Here is a 27,293-nt window from a genome sequence, read left to right on the forward strand (position 1 = left end):
CCATCCAATAGACAATCTAATCCTGTATATAGTACACATTAGCTAATGAAATGAGTTTGGTCTGAGGCCATGGCCCATGCTCTATGCAGTCCCCTCTCCCTCTCATAACTCTATTCCACAAGATCGAGATAGACTATATTAAATAGTCCACACCATTACAGCTCTGTGGAAGGCTTAGCTGTGATAGGAGATATTAAGTTGAAGTATTGTACCCTGTGCCTATTTCAATGCAGCCAGTGTACTAAGTTTTACAGGTGTGAGTCTGGTACCAGCTGTGCCTCAACTTTGGATAAATTTCATTCAATTTGTAAGAGAGGGCTGGAAGGAGACCCCTGGGTTCTGCTTCAAAGAACAGGACCTAGATTCAAACTGCAGGCTGTTTTTGCTGAACTTTAGTCATTTCTCAGTGCTACCTTCATGATTTTTGCCATATCTATATAGTACTCACATTGTTGTTTTTTAACTTAAATTTTATTCTTATTCTAAATAATAACCACAAAATTACAGGTTTAATGTGTTAGTTATAGTTTTTCAAATAAATATTAAAATAAATGAATAACTCTTAGATAACTGTTATCTGTGTACTATTCACAATTATGCCACATGCTTCATTGTGTACTTACCAACCTTTAGGACACACTGCTGTTTTCATCTCCTCTCTCCACCTCTTTTTAGATGTGAAATCTCTTCTGATAAGATCACTGGTGTTCTGGCTGGGTACCTAATACTCTAGTCACTAGAGTCTAGTGGGTTCCCTTCAAAGCCACTCTGAGGGTGAAAACATTCCTGGGCAAGACTATGGGCATTTTCTCCTCTTTAGCAAGAAAACATCAGCTTTTATCTCTTCCCATGTCCTGGGGTTCTAGTTACAATTTTATTTGATAAAAGGGTTATGTGAATTTTTAAAAAATGTGTGCAAACCATAGGACAGATTAATCCAGGATATATAATGCTAGAAAGATCATTTGTCTGAGTATTCACTCACTCAGTCCTTTAGACATTCATTCAGCACTTTTTTGAGCCCCTCTTAGCCCATCCTAGCTTTGAGGTCAGGATAGCTGGCTTAAAATGTATCTTGTTTATTGTAATGAAGCAAAATAAATGTCTGAGTGGCTTAAGATGAAACCATGTGAAGCATTATTCCAATTCTCTTCCACTTGATCCAGATTGAGTGTAACCGTTGTTTTCAAAATGAGAAGATACCTTCTAAGATCACGAACCAGAGAATGACCCGATTATTGCATAAGGTAGGAAGTGATGCTTAGTGTCTTTTCTCTAGGAGAGGATGAGGGCAGGTACTTTGTAACAGGCATTTTTGTTCAACTCAGCACAACATGATGAGTACATTCTTTCCACATCACCATGCCCCATCTTCACACGATGTTAACTGTTCTATTCATTGATAGTCAAACTACCTCTTTCCTAATCAATCAGTCACTCAATCAATGCAGGGTGGGGGAGGAATCCAAGTGTGTATGTCAAGTCAATAACGTAGAGTAAGTGGGAACTATGTTGTACCAAGGAAAATTTGCAGGAAGAACTTTCCCATGTTAAGGTTGTAAGATATTGTAGTGATGATAATAATGGCTAACATTTATGGACTGTCCTGCATAGATTGCCTTATTTACCTCACAGAAAGTATGAGGTAGGTCCCATTGTTGTCCCCATGGTAGTGATGAGGTAATTGCAGCTTAGATAGAGTATGATCTGTTTACAGGGATTCAAACCCAGAGGCCATCTGCTTGATCACTCTGATTTTCTCTCCAAGAACTTTAAAAATGAATCTCAGAGAGAAGGAGGGGGATGGGAAGAGATTAACCAAAGAACTTATATGCATTACCCATGGACACAGACAATAGGTGCAGTAGGTCTGGGGGTGGCAGGTGCAGGGTGGAGGTGGTCAAAGGGGTAAATGAAAGGGACATCTTCAATACTTTCAACAATAAAGATAAATTAAAATTAATTAATTAATTAAGGCCTAGATTTGGTTCAGGCTCATCCTTGCTGTGGGGAGGATGCTGGGAGAAATGACTCCCAGACTTTTTCTTGCTTGAGGCTTCTGTAACTTTTCCACTTTCTCCTTCTATAGGATACAAACACCAGCATTACTTCACTCCCTTTTGTGGATACCAAGGGGAATAAAAACATGGTTAACTTCCCACACATCAGCCACAACATCATGCTGAATCCACCTCTGCTGTATACGGTGAGTGCTGGGTGGTGGGCATGATCTGAGCAGGAGGTGATGACTTGATTTCAGTCCAGAACCAATGTTTAGAAAGGCCCAGGAAGGTGGGAAAAGCCCAAGGCAGCCGAGGAGTCCGGTTTTAGTCCTGTTTTCACTCTTTACAATGAATGTAATTTTCAGCAAATACTGTTGTCATTGACTTTTTTTTTTATCTACAAAATGAGCTCTTCTAGGGTTGTCATGAGGATTCACTGAGGAAAGGAAAATGAAGTGTCTGGTGTACAAAAAAATTTTTTGCCTCCATTGTTTCCTCCCTCTTTTGAGATAGGACCAAATGAGATAATGTAAGAAAGTGCCAAGTTAAAGGGTGTTATACACTCATAAGTATAGTGTTTGTGTCCTGGGACAAGTCACTTTATCTAGTTAGGAATTGTCCTTCTCAAGCAGCAGTAAAATACTGTTCCATACATATCCTCCTGCAGTAGAGGTCACTGGAGCTGTTAAGTGCATACTGTTAATTGCATAATGTACATGGATCTCACAAAGATGACAGACAGATATAGTGGGGCCTTGACTTACGAGTGTCCCGACTAACGAGTTTTTTGAGATACCCGCTGTCTCTCAGTGGATTTTTTGCATTGAGTTGATAGAGTAATTTGAGTTAATGAGCTCCTTAACGAGCTCGGTCTCGGAACGAATTAAACCCATAAGTCAAGGCCCCACTGTACTCTCTTTGAGGGAAAGACTGAGAGCGCCTATTGTCTCATCGTTACCATTTCTCCCTGGAGAGGAAGGAGTAGAGCCTGTCTGGATATAGGTGTTCTTGGTCAGGTGAATAGTTTAGGACACCCAGGAGAGGCTTAAGGAGTTTATCACAAGTTCTTTCCATGAACAGGAGAATCAAAATCAGAACCAGATGCTGGCCTCTGAACACAGGGCTTCAGAAATGTCTTCTCTTTCAAGCGCCAACCCCCAAGATCCCAAGTCCAAGGAGAAGCCACGAAGGAAGCAGAAAGTGCCTCTGACAGCGGCAGGTATGCCTTCAGGGCAGTAGCAGGGTATGGTGAGGTGGTTATCCATGGTCAGGTGTGAAGAGCTGAGCTGAGCTGGAGAAGGCTAAGCTGCTAGATATTGGATTAGTCAATTAAGGCAACAAACCAAAAGAAAGTAACAGTCAAACCTTTTGTAAGCAGGATGCTAAATAGGAGAAAACACTGAGCCCCTCTGTTCCTCCTCTTCTCCCCCCCCGCACCCCCCCCCCCCCCGGCCCCCACCAGGTCAGGGTCTCAGGTACCAGCAGAGTCAGAGGCACTAGCCCACTGCCTGGAGAGCCTGACCAGGCTCCTGTCCTTTTATAGAGGAGAGGGGGAAGAGGAGTGCTAGAAGCGGAAAAGTACTGAGTACTGAGTCAGAGTGGGGAAAAATGTCTTGAAGTTTGTCCCATCTTCTTGATAAAGAGATCTTGGCAGAAGTACCTGCAGAGGCCTCTGAATGGAGGCTCCTGGGTTAGGTATATAATAAGTGCATTGCCAGCAAGGGACCCTGAGTCCTTGACTTAAACTCTTCCCAGATGTTAATGCATTTGGCTGTGCACCAAGGCTGGTGTGGGGGAGGGCAGCTTCCCCATGACATCTGCCAGATAAAGCCTTCATAATTGCCTATCGCAGTGGTTCTCAACTTTCCTAATGCTGCGACCCTTTAATACAGTTCCTCATGTTGTGGTGACCCCCAACCATAAAATTATTTTCGTTACTACTTCATAACTGTAATTTTGCTACTGTATGAATCGTAATGTAAATATCTGATATGCAAGATGTATTTTCATTGTTACAAATTGAACATAATTAAAGCATAGTGATTAATCACAAAAACAATATGTAATTATATATGTGTTTTCCGATGGTCTTAGGCGACCCCTGTGAAAGGGTCATTCGACCCCCAAAGGGGTCGCGACCCACAGGTTGAGAACCACTGGCCTATGGTCAGGCCTGAAAGCTTACACATCGGTTTTTGGCCAGGAGCTGACTCCTCACAAGGTTCAGAGATTCATAACCTATTAAGGTTCAAAGGCAGAAAACCCAAATCCACTGAGCATCTATCATGTCCCAACACTATCTGATGCTCAGAGCTGTTCTCCCACATCTTTGAAATTGGTTGTGCTGCTGCTTCTAAAAAGCTCAGGAATAGCCCTGGAGGAGATATTCTAGTTCTGAACTAGTTTTGCCTTTGAAGAGCTGCTATGTGTCTCCCTGCTCTTTCAGGCCTCAGTTCTTCTGGGCCAGGAACGTGCCTTGGTCAGCTTACGCTGTATATATGGAGACATACACAGGTCTTGTCCCCCATAAGTCTTTTTTATTCCCCCCCAATAATTCCTTCGCCAACTCTTCAGCAGTTTGTTAAATAACACCGTGCCCCTTCTTCTCCCCCATCCTGGTTTCCCTCCTCTCAGCACTCTCCAGTTTATCTACATCTCTCTTAAAGTTTGAATCCCAACCCACCTACCCCCAGACCAAACACAAGACCCTGATGTGATTGGGCCAGGGTAGGGTAGAGAAGAGCTAACACATGTTCCTTCCTTATAGTCTGAGGGACTCACTGGCTCAGCTGGCAGTACTTAATGGGCTTTGAAAGTCATATTTATGTTACCTGCTTGACCTCTGAAGACATCATAGCTTTTAGATCCTCTCAGGATAAACTATTTGTGCAGCCCAATACCAAATTAACTTGGGCTGAATGCTCCCTTTCACTTCCTTTGTGTTTTCCTCCTGGGTTGTTGAAATCAGTACACCTTGACCTGTATCCGTGTTATAGTTCAACCCTGTGAGACTCAAGATGCATAGTCCTTAGTAAGCCTCCTAGGTGCGGAAAGGGCTCACCGGCTCACAAACTGGAAGAGCTGCCATCGTCTCCACCCTGGGCAGATCCCTGGGTGCCTCACTGAACTGACAACCACAGTTTTTTCACACAGAGGCCCTAAGGTGTTTTAGGAACGAACTGTCTTCTTATGAGCAAAGTGAAATCCTGGGCTACACAGAGCTGTGGTTCCTGGGGCTCAAAGCCAAGAAGCTCCACGTGGATCCTGAGAAATTCAGCAAGACGAGTTTTGATGATGAACATGGCTCCTATATGAAGGTGATGAGAGAGTAGGTCATAGAAACCGCAGGGGTTTGGGACTTGGGGACAAAAAGGCTTAGAAAGGGAAAAAAGTGTGGGGTATTTTATAGCCTTTGGTGCTGATGTATCTGGGACTAGGCATCCTGAAGTATTCTAGTAGGTGCTAAACCAAAGAAATGCCATTTTTATAAATGGGAAAACATGCAATTAAGACGCAAACTACTCTAGTAACAGAATATAATTTTCTCTAAGAGTATTTGGATTAACAGTTTCCTGGGTGAACTCCCACAGGCTCTTCTCACAGCCCTGGACCCACTGGTAAAAGACTGAGTATGGAATATGATGCGGTCTCCCCAACATTCCCTTTTTTGTCCCCACACAAGCCCATACATGGACCTTTTTTCTATTTTATAATAAATGTCATTTCTCCTACAGACAAAAAATAAAAATAAAGAAAAAAAAGCTTTTGCCACTATAGTCCCTGGTGCATAGAGTCCCTGGTGATTGACTTCCTTCAGTTTTCTGTCTGTATCTCTGTGGCTTCCCAGGACAGGGCCTCTCCCCCGCCTCAGGTGAAATCTGGGCAGTGGAAAGTATCCCTATTGCTTCAGGAAGTGATTCCCACTTCTGAGGATGTCCAAATAAGTGATGCTTGTTCCACTAGGCTGGTGGGCTTGTGGGAATTTCCTTCTCTGGACACTCTTCATTACCTGATTAGGTTTAGGAAGATTGGCCTTTGATGACTTCACAGAGAGGCAGATTGTTTTAATAACATTTAGGGTTGTGTTTCTCTTAGCTTTACTATGCACACAAATCACCTGAGGATCTTATTAAAATTTTGAATTAGTATCCAACAGGTCTGGGGTGGGACCTGAGATTTTTGCCTATATATATTGATTTCAGTGAGGAAAGGAGAGGGAGAGAGAGACAGAAACATCAATGATGAGAGAGAATCATTGATCAGCTGCCTCCTGCATGTCCCCTACTGGGAATCAAGCCCACAACCCAGGCATGTGCCCTTGACCAGAATCGAACCCAGGACCTTTCGGTTCGCAGGCAGACGCTCTATCCACTGAGCCAAACCAACTAGGGCTGATTTTTGCCTTTCTAAAAAGCTTCCAGGTGATGCTGATGCTTCTGGTCTTCAGACCACACTTTGAGAAGAAGGATTTAGAGTTTCTGGCACACATCCTCTATCTAGAGTCCTAGTTCTCAACATTTTTAGGTCAAGAATCCCTTTAGGAATCTGATAAAAGCTATAAATCCTTACATCAGAAAAGGCACCCTGCACAGACACAAAATTTCGGTGGGGGTGGGGGAATAGTTAATGGGTCCTTGGTTAAGAATCTTTAATATAAACCTTACCACCATTTCAGACAGACTTTCCCACATTCTCCCTTCCCTCCTCTTCCCTCTCCCCCTCATCTGGGCCTAGAGTCTCTGAGAAATTCCCCAGGGATTTCAGCACTACCTTTTAATTCACTGGAATTCAGTTCCTCAATCTCAAGTCTTCGAGAGCTATGTTTTGGTTGGGGGGAGAGTGATATGTGTGCTTTCTGTATGCTTGGAATCTCCATCTTTGTTGCATTCTAGTATATGCACAAATATACAATGTACATAGCAAATTTCCAAACAAGAAACACAACCTCATTCTCATATTTATTCTGCCAGCAAATATTAATTGAGAACCTATCATATACTTGGGCATCTGCTAGACTCTGGAAATACTCAGGAAACTATAAAAAATGAGTATGGCCTGATACTTTGCCTCAATCAATGTCCAAGTGTGAGTGAATAACTATGATCCTCCAAACTGGTGGCATGTAGAAGATATGTACAAATGCCAGGGAACCACATATATCTTTACATCAACATGTGCAGAACCTTTACAAGTAGAGCAATCTATTTCCACATATCACTGAAGTTGTACATGTGCATGGTCTTGATTCCTCCTATGAGAACAGATCCCCCCACACACAATCACAAATACATTCTGAGGACTTGTACACGAACACTTTTCCTTCACCTCTCCCAAATTCATGAGTGTTAACACTAGGAATCACAGATTCTCAGAGCTGTAAGGTCTTAGAGATCATCTTATCTAGAACCTTCAGTTTCAGATGAAGACACTGCAGCTTAGAGTGGGTATATGGCTTGTCTGAAGCCACCCACAAAGTTTTTTTTTAATGTATAATTTTCTGTTGCTTTGACTAAACAGTTGCTTTGTAGTTTCCACCACATGGAGGGGCATGGATGATTCTGGCTCTTGGAAATGATTTCGCTTCATAGTTAAGAAAGGTCCAAGTTACATAACTCGGTAACTTGCTAACTCCAAGGTAGAATAAATCTGGATATGTCAAGAGGAGAACTAGGTCTGGCCAGAGAGACACAGAGCAGACACAAAGCCTTCTCTCATTGATGGAGACACATCAGGGGTCAGAAACAGAACTTCCCCCAAACGGAAGCTGCTCTTCCCCAAACAACACCCAATGTTCCTTGCATTACCTGACATGGATAGAGCCTGTGGGACTTTTCCTGGTATCACAGGGTAGCGTGGGATCGAGACAACAACCTAACCGTTGCAGTAGCAATGAGATGAGGGTGGGAGTTGCACTAGTGCCCAGTGCGGTTCAGAAAGTTCCCCCCAGGAGTCAGCCATGAGCTGAGAATGGGTATCCAGGGGCCTCAGTGTCAGGGAACCTCAGAGTCTATGGCTCTGCTCCTCACCCTTTGCCTGGCTTCTGTAGGTCCTGCATGACCACATTGCCTACCGCTACGAGGTTCTGGAGATGATTGGGAAAGGGTCATTTGGACAGGTGGCCAAGTGCTTGGATCACAAAAACAATGAGTTGGTGGCTTTGAAAATCATCAGGAACAAGAAGAGGTGGGGTGGATAGTAGCATAGGCTATAGAGGAGGGACTGCATGATTCTGGCCCCTCCATAATGCCAACCCTTCCCAACTATGCCCCTTCCTCTGATATTTTCTTTCTTTTTTGCCTATCTGATTCCATGGTGGGGTGAAGGGGAATGCAAGGTATGGAGAGTTTAGTGCTTTCTGCCTTGCCAGGGTCAAGGGAAGGAGCTGAGGAAAGGGGCTACTGCTGCAGCATGATATGTCACCATGTCTCCTGTCTCCATTTCTCATCCTCCCTGCCCCTCCCCAATCACTTCAGATTTCACCACCAGGCCCTGGTGGAGCTGAAGATCCTGGACACTCTCAGAAGGAAGGACAAGGACAACACCTACAATGTGGTGCACATGAAGGACTTTTTCTATTTCCGCAACCACCTCTGCATCACCTTCGAACTCCTGGGGTCAGCTGCTTTTTCTTTTTAATTCATTTACTTTAGAAAAGTGGCTTAAGGTGACAGAAGAGAAACGTTGAGGTCAGACACTAGATTTTTCTGGATGCAAACATTTAATGACTAGAATGGACATATAGAGAAAGCCTAGGAGCGAGGAGACTGAGCCAGAAGCTGCCAATCTCACCCCATCCCTTCATCATGCCTATCACCTGGGAGCATACACAGGCTGTGCCACCAAGTGCTGGGTGCTGGACTGGGTGACATAACCAAAACAAGGCTTCTGCCCTCAAGAGTGAAACTGAAATATGTTGAAAAGGACTCTTTTTTTGCTACCATTTCCCTATTTACTGGCTTTACCATCCTGTGATGCAGAGGTTGAAACTCAGGAAAGCAGGCAAACTGGCTGCTTAGAGTGGGGAAAGAGCTTTTTTATGTGCAAATAAGGACAGGAGCAGATTTTTTTGATAAGAGAGCAGAATCTGACTAAAATAGATTGGCATCACCTTGTTGAATATTGGAGCTGACAGTGTTCTAATTGGAAGGACATGCTAATTTGATTACTTTTCTCTCTGAAAAGACCATCTGATAAAATTAAATAAAACCAGAGATCTAGAATGCATTTAGCAAAGGAGAATAGTTAGAGGTGACCTCTCAGAAGCCCAGTATTATCAGCTTTACTGAGCTGGTAGCTTGGTGTTCCCATGACACCATTGCTGAAATTCTAGAAACTGGCTAAATTTGAATCAGGAGTGAAGTTGACACTCTCCTCACCTTCTCTGATGATTACAAAATGTCCACTTTCCACAAGCGAACTCTCTTCCTGTGACAACATGGACAACCCAGGCTGCCTGATTTGGCCATTAAGCAAGTGCACAGTTAGCATGTCATTGTATTGAAAGTGCTCTGAGAAGTCAGGAGGAGCAGTGTATGTGGGGGAAAGCCAAAGCTCAGAGAGGCTGCAGAGTTGCCCAGGTCACAGAGCTGCTTAGGATGAGGCCACTATGCCCATCAAAAATGAATGGCTTCCTAAATACAGGCAGAATTAGATAAAGTTTAGAGATAGAAGATTAGGAGAAATCAGAAAGAGGCCAATGCAGAGTCACTTCTGAGCTATGTCCTATCCCTCCTCTCTCCATCTTACAGTTTGTACAGAGGTCATAACCTGGTAACCCACAAATATGTTTTTCTTGTTAAAATGTTTTGAATTAGTTTCCAACATTTGTAAGTCAGCATATTTCATATAATATGGTTGGTTTTTATATAATCCTAGAGGCCCAGTGCATGAAATTTGTGCATGGGGTGGGGAGTGGGGCCCTCAGCCCAGTCTGCACCCTCTCCAATCCAGGACCCTTTGGGGGGATCGGGCCTAAACCAGCAGTTTGACATCCCTCTCACAATCCAGGACTACTGGCTCCTAACTGCTCACCTGCCTGTCTGCCTGATTGCCCCTAACTACCTCTGCATGCCTGCCTGATCACCCCTAATCCTGCTGCCTGATTGCCCCTAACTGCCTCTGCCTGCCTGCCTGATCACCCCTAACTGCTCTCCCCTGCTGGCCTGATTACCCCTAACTGCTCTCCCCTGCTGGCCTGATCACACCTAACTGCTCTCCCCTGCTGGCCTGATCACCCCTAACCACTCTCTCCTGCTGGCCTGATCACGCCTAACTGTTCTGCCTGTCTGCCAGATTACCCCTAACCGCCTCTGCCTTGGCCCCACCACTGTGGCTTTGTTCAGAAGGACATCCAGAAGGATGTCCAGAAGATGTCTGGTCTATCTGGTCTAATTAGCATATTACCCTTTTATTAGTATAGATTGCAGGCTTCTGCTTGTCTAGAACGTTTAGGAAAATCTGGTAAGAATTAAACCTTATTCTTGCAAAGTGACGGATGGAACCAAGTGGTCAGGCTTGGTATAGATAGGGTAGGGTGTCTCTGTTTTACCCCAGCCCCCATCTGTCCACATTCTTGCTCCCTTACCTGTCAGGAACCTGACATCTTTCTTTTTTGTTTTTTTATTTTTAAATAATTTTTTACAATTGACTTTTTAGAGAGAGGAATGGGGAGAGAGAGAGAGAGAGAGAGAGAGAGAGAGAGAGAAACATCAATGTGAGAGCAAAACATCTATTGGCTGCCTCTGTAAGCCCCGCTACCAGGGATGGAGCTCACAACCCAGGCATGCACCCTGACTGGAAATCAAACCCAGCAACCTTTTGGTGCTCGAGACGACACCCAAACAACTGAGCCACACCATCCAGGGCAAACCTGACATCTTTACATAGTCTTTTTAGGCTTGGGCAGAAGTGGCTGCTGGGTTGAGTAACTGATGGACTTCCTGGATTCCTCTCAAAGGCCTGAAGAACTATGAATATTTTAGAAGTTTGGTCCAATGTCTTAACACCCACAACATAACAAAGTTATTTAATGACCTTCTCATGTAAGAAATGAGGGCACATCTGAGAGGCCAGCACAACTGAGTGGCACCCTGGAGTCCCCATGAATCAATGGAAAAGTTGAGTTTATAGGACACAAAAGCCCTGCCTCCTGGTCTGACACTTGCCTATTACCAGAGGGAAACCAGGTAGTATGGGATTGTTTGCTGGTTCAAACTTAGAATTATACTTTTTACACTGATGCACATTACTTTCTCTCTTTCCCAGAATCAACTTGTATGAGTTAATGAAGAATAATAGCTTTCAAGGCTTCAGTCTGTCAGTAGTTCGGCGCTTCACCCTCTCTGTTTTGAAGTGTTTACAAATGCTTTATCTAGAGAAGATCATTCACTGTGATCTCAAGCCTGTGAGTACAATTTCTATCCTGCCAGGGTAGCTGGTTCCTACCCTCAGAAACTGTCCCATTCTCTTCCCAAGCGATAACTAGACAGCATCATGGCCAGAGCTCTCAGATGGAGCCAAGTAGTCATAGGTTGTGAAGAGTAAGGGATGGTTTGGAAACAATGAAGGGAGATGGTGTCATTGAGGTAGATAGGAATAGGAAGGTCTAGGGCTTTCCTGTGGAAGGTGTGCAGAAATGTGTCATTCAGGGGGCTGGATCTCCACTGTATTAAATCCTCACTATCTCCATTCTACTCTGAATTGGTTCTAGGGTACAGCAAATCTCTGACTACTACTTCTACTCCAAATGGATGTGCCCTTCCCTCATGACCTGCTAGCATTCTATACTTAGCTCTGTTACTTCACTGATTGCTTTCTGTAGGATTTGTTTGCTTATGTGTACCTGCCACTGAACTGCAAGTTTCTCAAGGTCAGGAATCATGTCTTCTCACCATTTTATTCTCAGGACCTAACATGGTACCTGACAATAGATATTGCAGTCAATATGTAGGTAAATGTTTGTTAGATGAATTAATGATTGTAAATGTGAGGAATACAGAGAGGCACTTAGAGAAAAGGTATAAAAGTATGAAGATATGAGGCCAGGAGCTAGTTCCCAAATCAACCTGACTCTCATAGATACTTAAATATCCTTTAATTTTTCCTCATTCCTTTCTCCTCACACCCCAAAATGGTTACTTTTAAAAAAATGTAATCCGTTGGATAATTTGGGATATTTAGACATTTAAGAATTGTCTAAATAGAGATGTTCTCTCAGGGCTGCCTGGAGGAGCCTCACAATGCCAGTACATTGATTTATTCTCCACACTCAAGTTCTAATCCTTAGCTTTGCAGCTTCAACAGGTCACAATAACCATGGTCTTTGAGCTTAGGGGACTGACTCTCAACAGGAAATTCACAAGACACCTGGTAGCCAAAATATTTATTTCCTTGAGAAATAGGTCAAGTAAATTGGAATGCATGTGCCCAGTAGGGGAAGTATGCATATAACCAACAGAGTGATGAATGTGGGTTCAAGAATTGGAGTTATTCTTATTTAGTATCAAAGACCCGTGATGCCCTGATGCATCCATGATACCCCCCCTACCGCACCCCCCTCAAGTGGTTTCTGCCAATAAATTGGAAGGCCAGTTCCCTCTAGCTAAGGAGCCTTTTCATTGACCTAGAGACACACAAGAAATTCTCATTCTTTTAAGACTTGCTGACCATACTCTTTCAGTTAACACAAATATTCTTTAGAAAAAGGAGTGGGAACTAAATTTGTACTTTCTTTTTTTTTTTTAAATGAAATCTTTATTGTTCAGATTATTACAATTGTTCCTCTTCCCCGCCCCCCCCCCCCCATAGCTCCCCTCCACCCATTTCCCAACCCCGCTCCGCCCTCACCCTCCCCCCACTGTCCTCATCCATAGGTGCACAATTTTTGTTCAGTCTCTTCCCGCATCCCCCCCCACCCCTTTCCCCCCCAAGAATAGTCAGTCCACTCCCTTTCTATGCCCCTGATTCTATTATAATCACCAGTTTATTTTGTTCATCAGATTATTTATTCACTTGATTTTTAGATTTACTTGTTGATAGATGTGTATTTGTTGTTCATAGTTTGTATCTTTACCTTTTTCTTCTTCTTCCTCTTCTTTAAAGGATACCTTTTAGCATTTCATATAATACTGGTTTAGTGGTGATGAACTCCTTTAGCCTTTTCTTATCTGTGAAGCTCTTTATCTGACCTTCAATTCTGAATGATAGCTTTGCTGGATAAAGTAATCTTGGTTGTAGGTTCTTGGCATTCATCACTTTGAATATTTCTTGCTACTCCCTTCTGGCCTGCAAAGTTTCTGTTGAGAAATCAGCTGACAATCGTATGGGTACTCCCTTGTAGGTAACTGACTTTTTTTTCTCTTGCTGCTTTTAAGATTCTCTCTTTGTCTTTTGCTCTTGGCATTTTAATGATGATGTGTCTTGGTGTGGTCCTCTTTGGATTCCTTTTGTTTGGGGTTCTCTGCGCTTCCTGGACTTGTAAGTCTATTTCTTTCACCAGGTAGGGGAAGTTTTCTGTCATCATTTCTTCAAATAGGTTTTCAATATCTTGCTCTCTCTCTTCTTCTGGCACCCCTATAATTCGGATGTTGGTACACTTGAAGTTGTCCCTGGGGCTCCTTACACTATCTTCGTATTTTTGGATTCTTTTTTCATTTTGCTTTTCCGGTTGGGTGTTTTTTGCTTCTTTGTATTTCAAATCGTTGACTTGATTCTTGCGCTCCTCTAGTCTGCTGTTGGGAGTCTGTATAATATTCTTTATTTCAGTTAGTGTATGCTTAATTTCTAGTTGATCCTTTATCACAACCTCGAGGATCTCACTAGATTTCTTGGGGTCTCACTAAGTTTATGGCAGTTTCTAGAAAATTCTTGAAAAACCTTAAAAGTGTGGTTTTGAACTCTATATCCAGTAGTTTGCTTTCCGCCATATCTGTCATTTGTGTTCTGTTTCTTTGTCTCCGCATTTTTTTATGCTTCCCTGTGTTGATAGAGTGGCTTTCTGTGCTAGGTGTCCTATAGGGCCCAGTGGCTCAGCCTCCCCAATTACCTGAGGTAGACACTCTTGGTACACCCCCTTGTGGGCTTTGTGCACAGTCTTGTTGTAGTTAAGCCTTGATTGTTGTAGGTATCACTGGGAGGGATTGACCGCCAGGCCAATTGGCTGTGAGAATCAGCTGTGTCTGCAGTGGGAGAACTTCTGAGCTGGAGACACCCTTCTGGGGCAAGACTTGCTTCAGTGGGGCTTTGGTGCTCACTGAGTCTGCCCCCTGAGTGTGTCCTTTATAGGTCTGAGGAGCTGCAATCTGGATGGTCCCACTCTGACCACCAAGCACACTGGCTCCTGGATCTCTAAGGAGGTGCTAATCTAGCCTCTGCCTGAGGCTACCCAGCAGGAGCTCAGCCGTGACACAATGAAAGTTGCCCTGGTGCCTTGGGCCAGCTGCAGTTTGTTGGGTGATTATCAGATTGCAAAGGGCCAGGCCTTTCATATGCAAAAGCCTCCGTGCACGGCTTGGGCGGGGCGGGGTCCCAGGGGATCAACAGGGCGGATCGAGCAGTTATGGCTGCTCTCAGTCCTGCCCTCAGAGGCCCTGCTTCTCAGTGTCCCGGCAATCGCTGCAAGCACCCCCAAGAGAAAGCTGCCCTCGAGTTCCAACCAATGCCAGACAGTCCAGTTTCTCCTGTATGAGTCTGGGTCCCCAGAGACTTGCCCGGAACTGGAGCTCAGAGCCTGAGACTCCCTCCCAATTGAAAAAGACAACCCTGTCCTCAGCCGCCAGCCCTCTCCGCATGCACCTCTGTACCTCTGTATTTTACTTCCGCACCGCACCTCCTCTGAGTCTCGGTATGCTTTTCTCTTTCCTTCTAGTTGTAGAATTTCCACTCAGCCAGCCTTCCTGTGGTTCTGGATGATGTCTGTTCCGTCTTTTAGTTGTATTTTTGAAGTGGTTGTGCGAGGCAGCAATCTCCGGTGTTTACCTATGCCGCCATCTTGGTTTCTCCCTAAATTTGTACTTTCTTAGTTTATGGTGCCAGAGGTTTTGGATTAATCCTGCTATTCCACATCTAGAATGGTAAGGGACTGAGTAAACAATTCATTCTTCCAATATTCATAATAATCAATTCATCTGATATCCAGATTCTTGAAAATACAATTAGTAGTTTAATCTTCCAGGGGATTTCTGTCATACTTGTGGAGGTGAGCCCAGGAGGTCTGCCTCTCTATCCATGACACTACTAGAACTCCTGGTTTCACATTTCCCCCCAAAGTCAGCATAAGAATCACAAATTCCAATCAAATCATTGTCTTTTTGTTTGTTTGTTTTAGTCTTTGACCTTCATAGCTGTATGTGATTGGGCACTTAATGGATACATCAGATTCTGTCAGTTATATTTCTAAGGCCTTATGTAAGCAAGGCATAGGACCAGGTGCCTAGGAGATAAAAAAAAAATAAATGCATAATCTGTATGGGGAAAGGGACAAAATACATGTAAAAGAAATACTGCAGCCGAAACCGGTTTGGCTCAGTGGATAGAGTGTCGGTCTGCGGACTAAAAGGTCCCAGGTTCGATTCCGGTCAAGGGCATGTACCTGGGTTGGGGGCACATCCCCAGTAGGAGATGTGCAGGAGGCAGCTGGTCGATGTTTCTCTCTCATTGATGTTTCTAACTCTCTATCCCTCTCCCTTCCTCTCTGTAAAAAATCAATAAAATATATTTTAAAAAAAAAAGAAATACTGCAAAGCAGCAAATAAGAGGTATATAACACAAGTCAAATGGGATGTCAAGGAAGGTAAACACATGGGATTTGGAGAAGATGTGGGAGGAGTCTACCATGAAGTAGTCTAATTTTGGACTGGGTCCTGTAGGATGGCAGACATTTAGATCAATAGAAGGCCTAGGACAACATTATTAAAATGTGACATATGTCCTTCTTCTTTTCAGGAAAATATCGTGTTACACCAGAAGGGCCAAGTCTCTATTAAAGTTATTGACTTTGGATCAAGCTGTTATGAGCATGAGAAAGGTAAGCCCCATTCCAGTCTCTTTGTCTGAATTTTCCTATTGAGATTTCTTTCCCTACTGAAACAAGTTCTTCATAACGAGGTTACTTGGGTTCTAGTCTGGCCTTAGTTGTTAAAATTGCTTGCATGATTTTGCACAAGGTTCTTCACTTCTCTGAGACTAAATTTCCACCTCTATAAAATGAGAAGGTTGGATTTAAAGCCACCAGATCTCGCCCAGAAGCCTGCCACAAAAACACTGTGGTGCATGGGCCCTGATCCCCTCTGTTGGGCCTCAGGGATAAGTTTGGCTACAGACATAAAAAAAAAAAAAAAGCCACCAGATCTCATATTCTGTGGATTAGGAATTACCCAAGAGCACTGGGTCCTCAAACTAACTAGATGGGCATCAAAATCACTTGTGGCCTCTGAAAAATTATAGCTTCCAGGGCCTCACTCCCAATGTGCCAAATCTGGTTTTCTGGGGGACTACCCAAGAGGCTGCACATAGCCATTCTGAAGCTTGGGATTCACTGCCCTAGGCTCCCTAGGCTTTATACTTCTTTCAAGCTAGAATCCAGCAAACAGCCCTGAGAACTTTGGCACAAACTGCTGAACTTGATTTGCTAGTCTCTACTTTGGGCTTTTATCAAGTTTGCTGTTGACAACAAGTACCATTCTACAAAGATTTATCGAGTATCTACAATGTGTCAGTCACTGTCCTGGATACCAGGAACAAAAAAAACCTGTGCTCAGGTTGCTTACAGTCCAATGGAAGACACAGAAAAATAACATGATAGGTGCAGTGATCAGAGATACACACAGGCTGTGCTAAGAGCATACAGAAGAGGCAGCCTTCATGGTGGCAGGGGTGGCAGAAGAAGCCTCCTGAGATTGAAAAAATAACTATTAGATGGATGTTTTCAAATATTCTGCAACACCACTTTGAAGACATGTGTCCTTTACCTTTTATGGATCCCATAAGAAATTCCAGCTAGAAAACAGTATGCCTCTCACAAAGAACCCGTGTGCTTACTCTCCTCGGCTGGAAAAGCAGTGTAACCTCTCAGTTACCATTCTATTGTGGCTGGCAGAATGCTCAGAAGCAAACTTGTAATTATTTTATCCTTGGTTTCTGATAGTCATATCCCTCTTTATACATTTCCCTTTATCTTTTGTTTAACTGTGTGACAGTATAGAGTAGAGACACTAGACTTGAACTGCCTGGATTCAAACCCCAGTTCTACCACTTATAGATGAAAGACCTTGACCATTTATTTAATCTCTGTATGCCTAATTTTTCTCATTTTAAAATGGGGGCAATAATAGTACCTCCTTCATAGGGTTGTTGTAACGATTGAAAGAGTTCATCTGTATAATACACTTGGAATAGTGGCTGGCACATAGTAAGCATTATGCAAGTATCTGTTAAACCCAGTTTTTAACACTACCCTGTATGTATGTTCTTTAGTTGAAAAGTGCTTCAAATCCATTTTGGAAGCAGGCAGGATATGAAAGTGATTTTTATTAAATCTTTATTTTGTCTTTAGTCACAAAATTATCATATCCTTACTATAACCAAGACAAACAACAAAGAAGGGATTACAGAATCCCCGCCCTGACCCATGCAGAGAATCACCAATAATAGCACTTAGAAACAATGAGAATGTCCCATTTCTCCAACCTCAGTCTTCCTATAATATCATCTTCCATACAGCCTCTTCTCCTGAGATTCCACTGAGCTTTCCCGTCCACATTTTACATTAAACAACGTATGTGCATAATATATTGAATATACATTTTTAAATTGTGCCTTTTGTGTGCTTCTTTTTCAGTTCTCATATGCCTCCTCCTTTGCCAAATCACAATACTTTCAGAAGATGTCTACCCCAAACTAATATGACAGTTTGGAAAGTCAGCTTGATATTAGTCTTACGTTTCCTTTTTTTATTTTTATTTATTTAAAATATATTTTATTGATTTTTCACAGAGAGGAAGGTAAAAGGATAGAGAGTTAGAAACATCGATCAGCTGCCTCCTGCACGCCCCCAGTAGGTACATGCCCTTGACCAGAATCGAACCTGGGACCCTTCAGGTCGACACTCTATCCACTGAGCCAAACCGGTTAGGGCGTGTTTCCTTTTTTTAAAGCTTAGCTGACTAAAATTGATTTCCTAGAACCATGGGGAAATAGAGTTCTTTATCGATAAAGTGAGGATAATAACCTCTACAACAAGGCTGCACTGTAAGATTTGATGAGATTAGATACAAGATGTGACTCCTGAGTGCCGCTCAGTTGTACTTCCAGTTTTCTGCAAAGCCCATAGAGCAAGCATGTCAAACTCAAAGGCTAACATGGGCCAAATAAACAAGGTTTAAGTTTATGTGGGCCACAAAAAAACAAAAGCTTCCATTTTTATAGAAATGTAGGTTTATTTCTTTTTTTAATTTAAATATACTTTATTGTTTTTTTACAGAGAGGAAGGGAGAGGGATAGAGAGTTAGAAACATCGATGAGAGAGAAACATTGATCAGCTGCCTCCTGCACACCTCTTACTGGGGATGTGCCCACAACCAAGGTACATGCCCTTGACCAGAATCGAACCTGCAACCCTTCAGTCGGCAGGCTGAGGCTCTATCCACTGAGCCAAACCGATTAGGGCAAAATGTAGGTTTATTTCAATAGAGACATGCTGAATACAAAGGGCTGAAATAAATGAGTAATCATTAACATAAAATAATAGAACATTTTAATAAAAATTAATATTTTTTCTTGAACATTAACTTACCAGACACTGAATAATGGCACAAATTAATAAGTGTAATGCAAATAAACCTATTTTTCTTGTTCTCCAAAAGCGAAATAATTTCCTTTTGCGCACACCAAACAAGTCAGTTCAAGACTAATAATGTGGCAATCAGCTGCTAAAATATTCGCTGCTAGTATTAGTGGAGAGAAATGGTGCACCTGCGCATAAGGCACATAAGTGAAATGAATGCAACACAATTATAGCAATCAGTCATTAGCAAATGTTGTAGTTTGTTATTAATAACTAGGGGCCCAGTGCACGAAGTCATGCACCTTGAAAGGAACTGTTGGCCGCGAGGCTGTGGTGGGCACAGGGATGGGTCTCAGCCCATCCTCCGCACCTCTGGCCTGCCCCTCCAGCCAAGGCCCCCAGTCCCCTGTCTGCCGGCAGTCCACTCCTGCCACCTCTACTCCCACGTGCTTACAACACCGGCCCTGCTCGCACCGCTGACAGCACAGAGCTATTGGGGCCGGCGCCAGCAGCGGATGCTAGAGGGGCCAGTGCCATCAGTGGGTGTGAGTGGTGGCTGCTGCCCTGATTGCCCTGAGCAGGGGGAGGTGGAGAAGCCCTGAGGGGCAATCGGGACCTGCAGCCACCGCTCACACCTGCTGATGGCGCTGAGCAATTAGGGCCGGAGCTGGGCGCCGGCAGTGGGTGCAAGCGAGGCCTGTGCCGGCAGCAGGTGTGAGTGCCAAGTGGGACTGTGACATGCAGGAGCTAAGAATTTTCAGTAACCACCAGAGGCTCACCCTGATGACAGCAACCAGCACCCCGCCTTGGTCTGGTGCCTCCACTCATCCCACCACGACTGACGCCTGCTATGTTCTATGCTCTGCCACCTGCTGCCGATGCCCACCATGTTCCGCGCACACCCCCTGGTGGTCAACACTTGTCATAGCGACCGGTTGTTCGGTTGTTCTGCCATTTGGTCTATTTGCATATTAGGGTTTTATATAGAGAGATTATGTATAACAGGATATTGTAAAAATTAAGTTACGAAATTTTTATTACGTTTCTTATATACCATTATACTGGCTGGGCTGAAAAAATATGTGTTGTGGCCCTCAGGCCATGAGTTTGACATGCTTGGTGTAGGGAGTAGTAGTTATCATTCACCCATACCTGAGAGGTTATCCTGGAGAAGGATGCTCTGGGGAGGAGAAGGTTTTCCTAGGGGAGGTTTCTCTTTCTTTTGCTCATAGTGTACTCGTACATCCAAAGCCGGTTCTACCGATCGCCAGAGGTGATTCTGGGCCATCCCTACGACATGGCCATTGACATGTGGAGCCTGGGATGCATCATGGCTGAACTGTACACGGGCTACCCACTGTTCGCTGGGGAGAATGAAGTGGAGCAGCTGGCCTGCATCATGGAGGTGAGGGGGTGGACTGGTCACGCTGCACTGGGCGGCGGCAGGACAGCTTGCTTCCACTCTCAAAGTTTGGGTTGTATCAGGCTCACTCTAGGGCAGTGGCCTGCATACTCTTCTGTTTTGGAGTAGATGTTCCCTAAAAGTATTTTTGAAATAATGTATCCCCTTTTACATTTTTAAGTTGACATCTAATATTTTTTTACCATTAATAATTACAAAAGTTGTAATTTTCACATATTGTGAAGTGACATTTAAAAATAAAACTGTTATACCAGTCTTTCAAATATATTCAAAAGACTCTAAAACCAGAGTGACATGACACCCATCAAAATCTATGTGTTGTTTAAAAAAAATCTCTGTGTCATTCAGTCATTAGTCATTTATTTTCTTAGCTTTCTGGGAAGTATATCTCCCAATAAAAAGATACATCAGATGATCATTTATTATGCCTATTATTCTTTTACTTAAACGCCTTTTGTTATGAAATTAAATTAGATAAAACAGGAGTAAAATAACCTTAAGAAATAGAAAATTTCTAATGAACAAAGATATTTTGATTGTGAACAAAAAAGGCTCATTATCTATCTATCTGCCTATCTAGCTATTTCTTTTTACCTATCTATACAAATCTCTTTTCTAAAGTGTCTCAAAGTTACAACTCAGAGACACACACATACCCTTGAGAATTATTTAAATACTAGAGGCCTGATGCATGAAATTCGTGCAAGGGTTGGCCTTTGCGGTCCCGGCTGCCTTGGTCCTTGGGGCCCCACCCCCTGCACACTGGTTTTTCCGAAAGGTCATTCTGCCATCTGGTCTAATTAGCATATTAGCTCTTTATTTTATAGGATAGTTTAATTTCATGGTTGAAAATAATAAAGTGTTAAAATAGCTGTAAACTGGCATGAGAATCAGTAAACCTGGAGTTTCATTCTGGATCTTCCTCTTTGGCAACGTACTTTCCTGCTCTGGATTTCTAAAAAAATGTAAGTATACGTATAGGTGGCTTTTAAGGTTGATGATGGATGATTTAATAAAGCCCCCCTGAACTCTTTCTGCTTCCAGTACCAAGGAGAATGAGGAATATGGGATCTGAGCTGAGTTCCTACTGCCCCAGAGTCCGCTTCCTCCTGACCTCAGTGTCAGTGGGGCTGAGGAGCAGGGGGGCAGGGTCTGCATGGATATGGCTGGGAACCCAGCTGCAAGTGCAGATGACCCTGGGCTTAGGGTGACACCTGTAATTTCTCTATCTCAGTGCAAACTATAGATTGCAGTGAGGACAGGTAAACAAGTAAGTGCTACACTTTTTTTTCAAGTAGGTATTTTGTGATATAGTGTTTGATGGCCACCTGTTTTTTCCCATCTCCTCTTCCTTTCCTCCCTCCCCAGTGCTCTGAGCCAGGATGTGATATTCCTTAGCTCAGGGCTTTCAGCATGGATACTGACTGGGTTGTTCAATGTGATAATGACATCTGGCTACCATCAAGAGTGCCTACCTCTAGTTGGTGCCGATGCCTGTTTAGAGTGACCTGACCGGTATTAACGCTCAGCGTGCTGAGACAGCCCTGGGTTAGGAGCAAAGACCCAAGCTCTTGGCCTGCTCTGCCACTGGCTTATAGCACAATGTCCTGGGTCTGTATCTGTAGAAGGCAGAGTTTGACCAAAGGCCCCCTCAGCTCTAACAGTCTTTGAGTGTGTGACTTACAAGAGTGAAGCAACTGCGTTTTAATTGTTGAAGGTGCTGGGCCTGCCACCATCTCACTTCATTCAGACGGCCTCCAGGAGACAGACATTCTTTGGTAAGTCCCCAGGTCTAACTCTCTTTATCCCATTGTGGCCTATGAGGTAGCACAGGCCTTAAAGACATCTCCCACACCCCAAACCCCATTGAGTGCTCTTCCCCTGGCCCCATCCCAAAAGACATGCTATGATTAGGGATCTCTTTCAGAAAAGTAAAACGATGCTGAGAAGTGGTACCAGATGGATTGGTGGAGACAGGATGGGCATGAAGTCTTGGCAGTGAAAATATGTAGGAACATGAAAACAATCAGGTTTCTGCTCAGAAGATATATCCGCAGATCTTGGAACCTTAAATATTATGACTATACCCTCTCCTGTAAGTTCTCCTAGCCTCTCCAAGCAGTTAGCCCCCTCACACCATGCAGTGTGCAGGGAAATCAAAGAGCAGAAGGTTCTTTTCAAGAATAGTGAAAGTTTCATTGCTATATTCTATCATTAATGGAGCATTATTCTTTTTCTACTGAAATTCTCTTATTTCTCCAGAACCTTACTATCTCAGTTCATTACAACTTTGGAATTAGGTGGGTAAACAAGGGCTCTCAGAACAGTTTTGCTGGAGGTGTGTTGTGGCTTGCCAGTTATGTGCAGGACATCTGGCTAATTACTGGGGTTAAGTCTCATCCACAGTCCCATGATGCCTTCATCACAGTTCCCACACTTTGGAATCTATGATCCTCTGCCTTTTTATTCAAGTGGTGCTGTGCAAGATGGACAGGCGGATCAACAAGGTCCAACTAAGGCAGGGCTTCCAGGGCACTATTAACCAAAAAGACAAAATTAGTCTTATATCTAAAATCCCCTTGAAGAGCTACAAGAAGCTAAGGGATTCCCATCTAGAAAAAAAAGCAATCGTAGCCCAAAGGTCATCCCAGTGAAGTGAAGCCAGACACGAGGAACGGGGGACTCCACAGGTAGGGACTCCAATGACATCTGGAACGACATTTCTGACCAGCCATAGTCAATGGGTTAGTTCACAGGCTCATACTGCTATGGAATCCCAGTCATTCCTAACCCTCCCACCTCTTATTTTTCACCTGAGAGTGGTTTCAAAATGAAAGGCAATCGCATAATTTCTCTCCACAACTTGCCCTGTCAATAGGAGAGTCAAACACACCCTCATGGAGGATCCTCTTGGTTAGCACTTCAGTCATGTTGGTGGTCAGTGGGTATGCACTGGTTCAGCCATGTGGTGGTTAACATGTAGACTATTTCTGTACCCTTTTAGTAAAATGCCACAGCCTCAAGCCCCTGCCTGACCCATCTCCTAGGACTCCTTGGATTCCCCATGACTTAGAAACTAAAAGTTTAAGGCCTGGCAAGAGGAGGTCCTCTATGATCTACTTCAGTGCCAAGGATGTCTGTCATCCATTGTGATTGTACAGTCCCCTGCCATTCCAATGGTTAAATCTTTTAAACATCACCCTGAAGTCATGGCTGGAGCTTTGAAGACCTTGCCTCTGAGTGGGGTCAGTGTCTTGGTAGCCTTAGTATGCTGCTTGCACATTAACTAACTCTTCCAGAGCAGTCTGATGGCAGACAGAGGATCTGGCTGACTGGCTGCTTAAACATGGAGCAATGGAACTGGTCTTTTGATCCCAAACTGGTCTTTTGGATTTCAAAGGATTTAGGGAAAGAATAGTAGAAATATTGGTGTTTCCTCCTTCTAGACAAAGACATTGTGGGAAGAGCCATATCTTATTTTTAAACTCCCACCCCAGGATATGTTTTTATTGAAGAGAGAGAGAGAGAGAGAGAGAGAGAGAGAGAGAGAGAGAGAGAGAAAGAAGAAGAAGAAGAAGAAGAAGAAGAAGAAGAAGAAGAAGAAGAAGAAGGAGGAGGAGGAGGAGGAGGAGGAGGAGGAGGAGGAGGAGGAGAAGGGGAAGGGGAAGGGGAAGGGGAAGGGGAAGGGGAAGGGGAAGGGGAAGGGGAAGGGGAAGAGGAAGAGGAAGAAGAAGAAGAAAGAGAAGGAGAAGGAGAAGAAGAAGAAGAAGAAGAAGAAGAAGAAGAAGAAGAAGAAGAAGAAGAAGAAAGAAAAGATTGATCAATTGCCTCCCTCTTAACTATAACACTAAACTCAGGAGAAAGTATGAGTGGGGACTGAAAGGAAGGGAAATAGAGCATCTTTGAGAGAGTACCAAAGACATATGCATGCCCATTTTATAGGGTATCCGATTTTTACCATCAGCACTAGGCTTTACAATGATGATGTGGTTTTGGTAGCAACATCCACATATACTCACTTCTTGCATAAGAAAGAATATTATTGGGAGCTGCATCCTCTTCAGTGTTTCTCAAACTTTATCTGTTTATAAGAATCACTTGGGTACTTGACAGTATGTTAATTCTCATGATCCTCAAGGGTCTATGTTCTTAACAATAGCTCTTTGTGATTCTCATGGTACAGTGAGCTTGGGAAACACTATGTCCACTTCAGTTCTTGGCTCCCTTCCTCAGGTTGAGTTGTAAATACCACTAATTAGTAGCGAAGTGATGTTGCCTCAAAGGTAAGATACTTAGGAGTTCCAGGCAGCAAGAAGGAGATGGAGAGAATAGGTGGGGTGAGAAAAACCTGTACAAGTAAATCAATTACGTAATGACGACTTTAGGAACTATGTCATTTATAAACCTTCGAGCCTGATTCTTCTTTGGTTATTTGTAAAAAGAGCAACATAAAGGATAAGGAGGGGGTGGGGCCACTGGTGCCACAGTTCAAAAGGGAAATAGAGATTTGTGTGAATTCACAGCACCTATACCCTATGCCAGTGGTCAGCAAACTGTGGCTCGCAAGCCACATGCACCTCTTTGGCCCCTTGTGTGGCGCCACGAAGTTTCAATCGCACTGTAAGTACGCACCTGCACGTGGTATTTTGTGGAAGAGCCACACTCAAGGGGCCGCAGTTTGCCGACCACTGCCCTATGCCATGCATTGCATCCTTATACAAATAAATACATATATAAATACACGTCTGTGTATGTACACACATACACATATGCACATTCTTGGTCCTGCCAGGAATTAAGAGCAGATGTTCTTTTGGAGGCTCCACAAATTGCACTGATTACAAAAGTAATGAAAGCTCTTCATTATGCACCTTCCAGAAGGTCTGTTACATGAACCCCACTGAGTTTTTGTGAGAATTCAGTTTAATCTGTAAATTGTGTGTACATGTGTGTATATACATACCCACCCATTCACATGCAGATTTATAAGGTGTGAGCATAAGTGGTCAACTTTTCTGAACATACACACCAGAATCCAGGTGTCCAAATGAGTGGTCTCACCTGCATAGCATTGCTCACAGCACCTTGGGAACCTTTGGAGCTGTCGTCAGGGCTTCTTTCCAGGCACGACAAACCATACATGTGATGAGGGCTATAATTGGTGAAAATGACTGAAGAAAGTCACTTCAAGCTGTTCCCTAAGAAGCAATTAAGTTTGATTTCCAATTATGGACAAAAATTTTTGATGTGACTACAAAGAAGTAATGAGACTAATTTGTCTGTGTGGTTTGTAAATGGGCTCTGAAAGCAACTCATTCTCCTAAAATGACTTTCTTATTATGCCCCATGATGTCCCAAATTCTCACTTTATTGAGTTAGTGGGGAAGAAGCTAAGGCATCAGTAATCTGAGAATGAACAATATCCTTTTTGTTCAGAGCTGAACGTTTTCATCATCTCAGATTTATTATTATTGTTATTAATCCTTATCATTATTATTTTACCTAAAACCATTGATTGATTCAAGGAGGAGGTGGTGGGAAGGAGACTCAGAACATAGTAAATAGCAGGGAAAATTGATCTAAAAGGTAGTTAAATCCATTAGATACTTCACACGTGGTTATTTCAATTGAGTGAGACTGCAGGTGTGTTTGTATGGAGGGGGCGGTGAAGTACCGGGAGTGAGAGAGCTGCAAAGACCACCCAAGACAGCTTGGATGAGTGAACAACTGTGATGTGACCAATGAATATTTACAACTGGAACTAAACACCAACTGTTGTATCTCTAAAGATTCCACAGGTTTTCCTAAAAATATAATTAACAATAGCGGGAGAAAAAGATACCCGGATTCCAAGGATCTCACGATGGTGCTGAAAACCTACGACGCCAGCTTCCTGGACTTTCTCAGAAGGTGTTTAGTGTGAGTTTGTCAAGGGTGTCTTTGTCTCTGACTCTCCTTTTAAATACTGTACTTTCCCACATGTTTGCTGGTGGAAGTCTGGGGCTGGGAGAGAGTTGTAAAAACAATAAGTGCTGACCAAAGACCTTTAGAGTCTACAAAACGCTTCCCCATCTGTTGCCTCATCAGTCTGCTCTCCCCACCTCCTGTGTGATTGTCTGGGCAAATGATTTGCTCTGTTTTGAGATATGACAGCTGAGGCTCAAAGAGATTAAGTGACTTTCCCTGGATTAGAATGTGTGTAGAGCTTGCCTTCTCCTTGGCCTCCAGCTGCCTGGCAGTGAGGTGGTAGGCAAGTCCTAAATGTCTTCTGCACATATTCCCAGTGTACGGGTTCAAGGCCTCTCCCCATTCCCCTGGGGTTTAGAGCCTAAATTCTTTAGGGAAGGGAAAGGGTGAGTTATAAACTATTTATTATGTGCAGCTTTTTGAATCTACATGGGTATTTTAAGTCTTAGAAATCAAGTTTCATACTTAAGTCAAATCAATGTAAGAAAAGAAGAGCACACGAAGCACCCACCTAGTACAGTGCCTAGTTAGAAGGTGTTTGGAAAATGTAGGCTACTATCATTTTTTAAAATATGTTTTCATTGATTTTTAGAGAGGAAAGAAGAGAGAGAGAAACATCTAAGAGAGAAACATTAACATCGCTCAGCTGCCTCCTGCACACCCCTTGCCAGGGCATGTGCCCTGACCGCAAATCAAACTGGTGACTTTTGGTGCGTGGGTCAAATGCTCAATCACTGAGCCACATCATATGGGCACTACTGTCTTTTTTTTTATTGTCTAAAGTTTTACATATGTCTCCTTTTTCCCCAACTGACCACCCCCCCACCCCCCACCAGGCCATTCCCACCCCGGGCAAGCACCTACCATCCCAGTGTCTGTGTCCATTGGTTATGCTAATATGCATCCGTACAAGTCCTTTGGTTGCTCTCTAACCCCCCCCCCCCCCCCAATCCTCTACCATTTGTTTCTGGATCTATTCTTGTTCATCAAATTATGTTGATCATTATATCCCACATATGAGTGAGATCATGTGATATTTATCTTACTCTGACTGGCTTATTTTGCTTAGCATAATGCTCTCCAGTTCCATCCATGCTGTTGCAAATGGTAAAAGTTCCTT

The 27,293-nt window shown here is 43.4% G+C and overlaps 1 protein-coding gene and 1 non-coding gene across 2 annotated transcripts in view; both read left to right on the forward strand.

Moving 5' to 3' along the window:
* Positions 1–1,166: 1,166 nt before the first annotated feature.
* The window catches only part of DYRK4 (dual specificity tyrosine phosphorylation regulated kinase 4), a 32,789-nt gene continuing 6,662 nt past the window's right edge, over positions 1,167–27,293 (forward strand). The window contains exons 1-11 of the mRNA XM_070407576.1: positions 1,167–1,247; positions 2,090–2,206; positions 3,084–3,222; positions 5,157–5,320; positions 8,050–8,186; positions 8,477–8,617; positions 11,268–11,406; positions 15,945–16,026; positions 20,016–20,188; positions 21,924–21,984; positions 25,996–26,125. Of these exons, the coding sequence (XP_070263677.1) occupies positions 1,227–1,247; positions 2,090–2,206; positions 3,084–3,222; positions 5,157–5,320; positions 8,050–8,186; positions 8,477–8,617; positions 11,268–11,406; positions 15,945–16,026; positions 20,016–20,188; positions 21,924–21,984; positions 25,996–26,125 (1,304 nt within the window). The 5' untranslated portion in view covers positions 1,167–1,226. The remainder of the gene's footprint in view (positions 1,248–2,089; positions 2,207–3,083; positions 3,223–5,156; positions 5,321–8,049; positions 8,187–8,476; positions 8,618–11,267; positions 11,407–15,944; positions 16,027–20,015; positions 20,189–21,923; positions 21,985–25,995; positions 26,126–27,293) is intronic.
* On the forward strand, positions 16,192–16,326 carry LOC139007867 (small nucleolar RNA SNORA5). Its single transcript, XR_011471006.1, has one exon. It is a non-coding gene; the product is annotated as a small nucleolar RNA SNORA5 (small nucleolar RNA).

The sequence above is a fragment of the Myotis yumanensis genome, unplaced genomic scaffold (assembly GCF_028538775.1).
Source record: "Myotis yumanensis isolate MYYU_CA2020_CCGP unplaced genomic scaffold, mMyoYum1.0.hap1 SCAF_3, whole genome shotgun sequence".
In the NCBI taxonomy this organism is placed as follows: domain Eukaryota; kingdom Metazoa; phylum Chordata; class Mammalia; order Chiroptera; family Vespertilionidae; genus Myotis; species Myotis yumanensis.